General features: G+C 46.6%; 1 protein-coding gene across 1 annotated transcript; it reads right to left on the minus strand.

The window, feature by feature from the left end:
* Window positions 1-971: 971 nt before the first annotated feature.
* On the minus strand, window positions 972-5,744 carry FPGT (fucose-1-phosphate guanylyltransferase). The gene is made up of 4 exons (XM_075155520.1): window positions 5,666-5,744; window positions 5,263-5,430; window positions 3,762-3,854; window positions 972-2,910 (listed from the first exon to the last, which is right to left on the minus strand). The coding sequence occupies exons 1-4, from the start codon at window positions 5,742-5,744 to the stop codon at window positions 1,460-1,462; spliced, it is 1,791 nt and encodes a 596-aa protein (XP_075011621.1). The 3' UTR covers window positions 972-1,459.
* Between the last annotated feature and the right edge of the window lie 2,518 nt (window positions 5,745-8,262).

Genomic DNA, 8,262 nt, shown 5'->3' on the forward strand with positions numbered 1-8,262 from the left:
GTGTTTGCAGTTAATTACATTGATAAATACACAGCACATAGCATGAAATGGAAAAATTAAAAATGCAGTCATTATAGAAGCAAAATTAAAAATAAATGATTTAAGGTATCTGAATATAAACTTAAGTGTGAACAAGCTTTTTTCCACCTCATGGTACTAAAGTATATATTGATTGTTTATGTAATGAGCTGTTGAAAACAAAGAGGATCACAGAACTGGCTAGGCTTGCATGCCCTCCCTGCACAGCATCTCTGTGGTGCCACAGCCCAAGCCACAATACCGGGCTAGGCGGAGCACTGGCAGGACCTAGCAGGACACTTCCTATATTTTTAAAAAAGGGGAGCAGGGAAGAGGGAACAGAGAAAAGTGCATTTAGAGTTGTACACACAAAAAAGTTGTACACGCTTTTCTTTTTGATCAAGCCAGAACAGAAAGTGTAAGAAGCACCTTACCTATTTGGAGCTGGATCTTTGGCACCTAAACTAGAAACGAAAGGACATCTTTGTTAGTAAAGGGTGGAGAAGGGGAAGGGAGACTAGATACCGTGTGCTTCTCTGAAGATGTGCATCGCGGTACCACTCACAATAGTTAACCTCTCTGTTGTTGTTTACTCCACTGGTCTGCATGAGGACTAAGCATCACTCCAAGGACTCTGACAGTTCAGTTTAGAGAAATATGAAATGTAGGTTTCCATGTGGCACAGATCAGTAAATCTGCGGATAACAAAAATTTGGTAGCTGCCCAATCAAACTACCAGCTTCCAAACAACTAACAGTAAAACAACAAAAAAAAATAATGTCTTGATGCCAGGTTTTGACCCCAATATTGTTAGTCACGAGGGAAAGAATGCTCTTTTATGCAAGTCTTTTTCCTCTGATGAAAAACAAGAAAGTATAAAAAAATTACAAAACAAAAAAAAAAAGAGAAAGAAAATTATTAATGCTTAAGGCAAGATGTCTTGATTTAAGAAGTGCTTTTAATAAATTTATCTCTACCTGTTTGAAACACTACTGTAAAAAGGCAGCATGAAAAGAGAGAAACATAAGTTATTGCTATATAATTTTCTACGATGCTGGAGCTAATGTTTACTTTGAAAAACTTTTAAAGCAGTTTTCAGTCAAATTTCTAATTAATTTGTTCTGTATCGTATTCTCACTGACAAAGACTACAAAACATAATAATATGCACCCCAAGAAAAATCACCAATTAGTGTTTTCAGAGATCTGAAATATCTCATTACTTCTTTCATCAAAAGAGTAGTTTATCTGCATTTGCTGCATTATTAATGTTATGCTACAACGTTGTTAATGCAATTTCATTATTTCTACTTCAATGAAATCAGAGAAAAGATCTGTGTACTTTTTTCTTATGATTTTTACAAGCTGGGAAGCTGTCAGTCGCCCACAAATGAAAACAGGAAATCTGTTCAAATCTGTTCAACAGTTCAAAACTGTTCCTTCTACAAATCAGACTTCTCTTTTCGTCTTTGTAGACGGATTTTGTCATAAATTTGCTTCCTAAACTTCAACATATCTTCTACATCTTTGTAGGTGAGCATTTCTTCAACAGACAAGAGCTTAAACGCGTTCAATTTGAAAGCTGACATGTGCTGCACAGAATTTAACATTTTTAACGACATTCTAACTGATTCACTTAAAGTAGAACAAACAGGAAAAATCCTAGCAGTCCACAACCCCAAACGTGTGTTCTCACTGGAGAAGAGCTGGTCTGAAACCTCTACACCCCAGAGGTCCAAGCATTCTAGTAAGCCGACTCCAAAAAACTTGAGTGAATGTATATCTGACAACAATTTCACACTCTTTTTGAAGTCCTCTTCTACGCTAAACACCATACTTACATACTTTACTTGATCGTTAATTTTTATACTTAATGAACTCAGAAAACAGTTTGAAGGTATGTCTACTTTCAAATTTATGTGTGATCCACTAATAATGCTGTTCTTCCCTACTGAGACTCCAGGTCCAACTCTAGAGTATTCAATAACGGATCCAGCTCCCACAGAGCATCCAGGCTCAAGTATGCTTTGAATGATACTTGCTGATTGATCCAAGGTCTCAGCTTCGTCAGAAAAGACGCTAAAAGCCACAGACAGCAAGTCGAGCTCACGTTTCAGTTTGCTATCAGATGTAAAATGAAACAAATACTCTTGAGTAGTTCCAATGTGATAGAACTTAGAGTTGTTTAAGACTATAACATTAAACATAGTTCCTTTCAGAAGAGAGCGTAGCTTCTGTCGTACTTCTACTAACCGTGACTCCTCTTCTGTGACATTACTGGTATTTTTTGTGTAATCTTGAGTGGCTCCAGGCCCCAGAGCCTGGAGGAAGTCACCATATGCATCTATTTCACAGCAAAGAGTGCCCATCTGCTTATAAAATGTCAGTAACTGTTTCGCAGTGCTATGATCCATGTAAAATATACTGTCTGTATACACACACTCCGAGTCCATTTCTGAGTCACTGTGGTCTCCAGAGGAACGCAGCTGAGAACAATTCCCTCTTACGCATACTGCACCACACTGGCGCATCGTCTCAATATCAGGCTTGTGCAGGAAACGATGGCAAGACGTGTATGCAAGTCCTCCTTCTCCTGAAAAGCTGGATGGATCTAAAACGAACACTCCGTGAGTGGTCCCAACTGTCAAATCTGAAGGGTGAGCTAATGCGGTAAATCCAGGTTTATCAAATGCGACGGTTTCTGTAACTCCGGTGCTGTAAAGCTCTATGTCATCCGAACACGTAATGAGAATTCCCGGTTTCATGTGACTGGGGAAATCAATGTACATGGCAAGCTTCAGTTCCAACATCTGGTAAATGGGATCGCCAAAAGGCAAAGCTGTGAAAATCTTTCCCAGTGCACTTGCATTTGGTAAACGTTGACTGTAACCACCTTGAATAAAAAGACATCTTTAATTACACGGAGACACTGTATGTAAGTTAGCAAAAACTAAACCTATGCAGCTATTTTACATATATGCAAAGGTATAAACCCCTCCCCCGGCTTGGTCATACACCAAGTATTCCTCAAAAAATGACAGATGTAAAAAAAAAAATCAAAACCCATTCTTCCTCAAACATTTCTCAAAGTAGATCTGACCTTATGTCCAAAATTCAGCATGCCTTAAATAGCTTATATTAAAATTGTGTTTGATTTCATTACCTTTAGTTTGCTTCAGAGCTGGAATATGGACTTGTGTGTAACTAAAGTGGAGAAAGCAAATGACACCTGCTTTGCCCTTGAAAAAAAGGAGAACCCCTACACCCTCGCTGGGAATTTTAAGTCAGACATAAGTCAAAAAAGCAGTGGTTTGGTCAGGTGACTTGTTATTCCTCGTTTCTTTCTCCTCTGCCGAACTGAGGCACCTTTTGGCAGCGTTCTGACTAACTGGATAAGGCGGCAAGTATTCAGCCTGCCTGTAGTTATGAGGACCCGCAGGTCCCCTACAGAGAGGGCCACGCTCCTTAAATGGGTATTTCAAGGCAGGAGCTTAATTCAGATACTCTGAATTACACTTCTTTCTCCACTGTTTGATCGAACAACTTAAGTGCTGAGAGCAATGCTTAAGTGACAGTAGTATCTCCTAAATATCAATCTAAATTCAAATGATCAGATCAGATACATTTGGAATTACTTTTCTGAGGGAACTGTGTTTCAGAACTCTGACTCTGCCATCATATCATTTTTAGGAAAAAAAAAAAAGGGGTACAGCTTTAGTGTGTGAAATGTAAAATAGAATTTACCAGAATGAATTAGCAGCACAATAAAAGAAGTCCATTTATCACCATACAGATCTTCCAAGCATCGAAGAACATGAAGTGTTGATCCACCATTTCCTAAAGAAAAAATATTTCAGGATCTGCTGAGAAGAGCACCAATAGTATCTGCATTGACACATGAAGCGTACGGGGATCTGGTGCTGTGGCAGGGTGATCAGGAAGCATGTTCTAAATGCTGCCTTCTGCTGTAGAAAATGCGTCATGTATTTTTAAAGCAGTCTTTATGACTGCAGAGACGATCTTTTAAACAAATCGAGTGTCAATGGATGCACAGATATCTATCTGAAATTTCCTAAACCAGTTCTGACCGACCAGTCTTTCTACTGTATTGTAGCTGATAAAATCACGCAAAGATGATGGACAGTCACTTCGGAAGCCTTGTGCGCTCAGAGGGGAGGGCACCTTGAGCAGACAGCTCTTGGGAAAACACCGTGTCTGCCCCTCCCCGTCAGTCTCTGAGGCCCCAGCATTTGGAGCATTTCGTCATTTCAACAGACCGTAACTCAACCGTAAGAACTAGCTCCAGTAGGAAACAAGTCACACAAAAGTTCACTACTGACCTGAAGCAAGCGTTCAGAAGTACTTCTGACATTTACAATACGGAAATGAGGAAAAACATCTGGGATACAAGGAAAGGGTTTGGGATATTTTTATGTGCTCCTACAACTTATAATTGCTAGATTTCTGGAAATTAATCTCTGCCTATTATTTTACACTGCAGATAGACTACTGAGATTAATTATTTTCTACATCGAAATGAACAGGTATTAAGAATTATAGGATGATATTATGGACAGTCAGACTACTTTATTCTAGGTTTTTGCTGTGCATTGGGTAATATATTAAAACATATTCAAATTGTTTAAATAATCAGATTAAGGTAAGAAGTACGTATTTATAAAAACCATGAGTTAGTGTTATTCTGCATTCCATACGATACACTCGGAAGAGCCATATAGCATCATCAACATGCACTCATTCAAAACCACCACGATGGAGTCCCAGATAGTACAAGAGGAAGCGCAACGGCCAAAATTAACTTACGCTAAATCCGAAAAAGCAGCCAACCCACGATGCTAGCAGTTGCACGACTGAATCAAAACCTCACACTATTTAATGGCATTAGAACCTACGTTTGTGGTTTAATTAACACTTCAGACTTCAGCAGCATTTTGGAGCCCTTCCATTGCAGGAGACAGCTGTCATAGCACATAAGCACAAAGCCTGCTTCCACCTGACCGAAAATGAGCATCATTATATGTATGAGAATAAACATATTAAACGAAGATACAGCGTATCGAGCGAGTGTAACTCGTGCAGGAACACCGCGAGGTGCTGCTCCCCGTGCGGTGCGCAGTTACCCCCGCGCAGCCTGCGACCCGCTCCGTGTCCCGCGCACCTGCCCGGGCGGTGCCGGGCTCCCCCCGCGCCGCTGCGCCCTGCGGGAGGGACGAGGGGTGCCCACCGATTTTCGGTCCAGGTGGATCCACGAAGACGTGGTACCGCACCCCCAGCGGAAGCTCCTTTCTGCTCAGCTTCTCCGCCAGCTGCTGTCGGTAGCCCAGCGCCTGCTCCGCGTCGGCGGCCGTCACCGCCACGACGTCCCAGAACTCGCCGGGGCGGGCGGCCTTCCCTGTCGGCAGAGCGGCGGCCGCGTCAGGCGCGCCGGGGGGAGGCACAGCCGACCCCGCCGGAGCGCCGCGCCGAAGCCCGAAGCGTCCCGAGGTCGGACGGGGCACCCCCGCCCCCGCGGGCCGGCGGCAGGGCGTGCGCTCCGCAGCCCCACGCCGAAGGCGGCTCGGCTCGGCTCAGCTCGGCTCGGCTGGGCCGGGCCACCGCCGCCCCCCGCCCGCCCCGGGCCGCCCCACCTCTGAGCGCCGCGAACCGCGCCAGCCGCCGCCCCGTGGCCTCCCGCCGCGCCGCGCTCCGCTCGCCCGCCGCCGGCATGGCCGCGCCGCAGCCCCAGCACTGCCGCCGCCGCCGTAGCGTGAGGCGGGCCCGGAGCGCCCGACCCGGAAGAGCCGGGCTGGGACCCGGGGCGGGGCCCGGCGGGGCGGGCGGGGGCCGCCTCAGGCGGCGCGGGGCGGCCGGTGCCTGGGACGGCCCCGGCGCTGAGCCGAGCGCCCGGGTCGCGCCCGGGGCGAGGCTGGCGGAGGAGGGCTCGCCGCCCGCGCCGCTCCGGAGCGGGCGGGAGAGTCGCCTCCGGCCGCGGGGGCGCCGAGGGCGAGGCCGGGCGGCGGGCCCGAGCGGGCGGCAGCGGTCGGGCGCCGGCGCGGGGCCCCCCTCGGGGCTGGGCCCGCCCGTTGGGAGAGGGGCCGCTGCTGCAGCTCTCCGGGGCTTCGGCTTCCCGGTGAAGTGGTGCCTCACCCGGGGAGAGGGCCGTGGCGGGGCGGGCTGGATGAAGGCCTTTTCTGCTGCGCTCCTTTCTTTTTCTTTCTTTTTCTTTCTTTTTCTTTCTTTTTCTTTTTCTTTTGCTTTCTTTTGCTTTCTTTTGCTTTCTTTTGCTTTCTTTTGCTTTCTTTTGCTTTCTTTTGCTTTCTTTTGCTTTCTTTTGCTTTTTTCGCTTTTTTTCGCTTTTTTCCTTTTTTTTTTCTTTTTTTTTCTTTTTTTTTTCTTTTTTTTTCTTTTTTCCCCCCTTTTTTCCCCCCCTTTTTTCCCCCCCTTTTTCCCCCCCTTTTTTCCCCCCTTTTTTTCCCCCCTTTTTTTTCCCTCCTTTTTTTCCCCCCCTTTTTTCCCCCCCTTTTTTCCCCCCCTTTTTTCCCCCCCTTTTTTCCCCCCCTTTTTTCCCCCCCTTTTTTCCCCCCCTTTTTTCCCCCCCTTTTTTCCCCCCCTTTTTTCCCCCCCTTTTTTCCCCCCCTTTTTTCCCCCCCTTTTTTCCCCCCCTTTTTTCCCCCCCTTTTTTCCCCCCCTTTTTTCCCCCCCTTTTTTCCCCCCCTTTTTTCCCCCCCTTTTTTCCCCCCCTTTTTTCCCCCCCTTTTTTCCCCCCCTTTTTTCCCCCCCTTTTTTCCCCCCCTTTTTTCCCCCCCTTTTTTCCCCCCCTTTTTTCCCCCCCTTTTTTCCCCCCCTTTTTTCCCCCCCTTTTTTCCCCCCCTTTTTTCCCCCCCTTTTTTCCCCCCCTTTTTTCCCCCCCTTTTTTCCCCCCCTTTTTTCCCCCCCTTTTTTCCCCCCCTTTTTTCCCCCCCTTTTTTCCCCCCCTTTTTTCCCCCCCTTTTTTCCCCCCCTTTTTTCCCCCCCTTTTTTCCCCCCCTTTTTTCCCCCCCTTTTTTCCCCCCCTTTTTTCCCCCCCTTTTTTCCCCCCCTTTTTTCCCCCCCTTTTTTCCCCCCCTTTTTTCCCCCCCTTTTTTCCCCCCCTTTTTTCCCCCCCTTTTTTCCCCCCCTTTTTTTCCCCCCTTTTTTTCCCCCCCTTTTTTCCCCCCTTTTTTTCCCCCCTTTTTTTCCCCCCTTTTTTTCCCCCCTTTTTTTCCCCCCTTTTTTTCCCCCCTTTTTTTCCCCCCTTTTTTCCCCCCCTTTTTTTCCCCCCCTTTTTTTCCCCCCCTTTTTTTCCCCCCCTTTTTTTCCCCCCCTTTTTTTCCCCCCCTTTTTTTCCCCCCTTTTTTTCCCCCCTTTTTTTTCCCCTTTTTTTTCCCCTTTTTTTTCCCCCTTTTTTTTCCCCCTTTTTTTTTCCCCTTTTTTTTTCCCCCTTTTTTTTTTCCTTTTTTTTTTTCCTTCCCCCCCCTCCCTTTTTTTTCCCTTTTTTTTTTTACTAGTAGCTGTTCACTAAGTTCTTGTGTCTGAAGATGTTGCAAGTGGGGTTTTGTTCAGAAGGAACATGCAGCACTTCCGCCGGCCTCCCTTGCTGGAGCTGCGCGCCTGCCTGCTCAGCGGTGTACCTTTACGTGCGCTTTGTCTGCCGTGGCCCGTGGGTTATTTAATGCAAACGAGGATTTTTAAGAAAAGAAATTTCTTTCCCATTCCCTTTAGTTATACAACTTGTAGAAAATACATTCATACATACAGGCTCAAATCTGGAAATACTTCGCTGCCTCAAAATGCAGGTCCCGTGTTGAGCTCAGAATCCGAAGGGTTGGGTTCCCCCGGAGCTGATGCCTTAGTTCTGTGTATTTGTAGAAATAGACCATCGTTTTGAGGTTCAGGGTACATCTCCGTGGCAGTCACAGGAGGGAGTAGGACGAGTTAGATTGCTGGTTTGGTAATCTAATTAGGAATGGAATCCTAACTGCACATGAACTGGTCCGCTTAATCCTTCCCTGCCTGTGTCCGACCTGTTTGCATTTCGGCGCTCCCCAGCCGAGCCTGCAGTGCGCTTGCTGAGCGCTGAGCTGAGCAGGGTTTGGGTCTGATGGATGGATCCTACAAGGACTTGCTGCAGGCTCTTGTATTGTGCCTAATTATCTGATATCTACTGGCAGTATTCACACAGCTCAAAGTTTTTCCCGCTGCAGTTCTTTGCCCTGGATATTGTGAT

Source organism: Calonectris borealis, chromosome 8 (genome assembly GCF_964195595.1).
Source record: "Calonectris borealis chromosome 8, bCalBor7.hap1.2, whole genome shotgun sequence".
Taxonomy (NCBI): domain Eukaryota; kingdom Metazoa; phylum Chordata; class Aves; order Procellariiformes; family Procellariidae; genus Calonectris; species Calonectris borealis.

Coding starts and splice junctions, on each gene's coding strand:
- FPGT (XM_075155520.1), bottom strand. CDS start 5,744: ATGCCGGCGGCGGGCGAGCGGAGCGCGGCGCGGCGGGAGGCCACGGGG. Junction 5,431..5,665: donor GCGGTTCGCGGCGCTCAGAG/GTGGGGCGGCCC, acceptor CTCTGCCGACAG/GGAAGGCCGCCCGCCCCGGC. Junction 2,911..3,761: donor TGTGCTGCTAATTCATTCTG/GTAAATTCTATT, acceptor TTTTTATTCAAG/GTGGTTACAGTCAACGTTTA.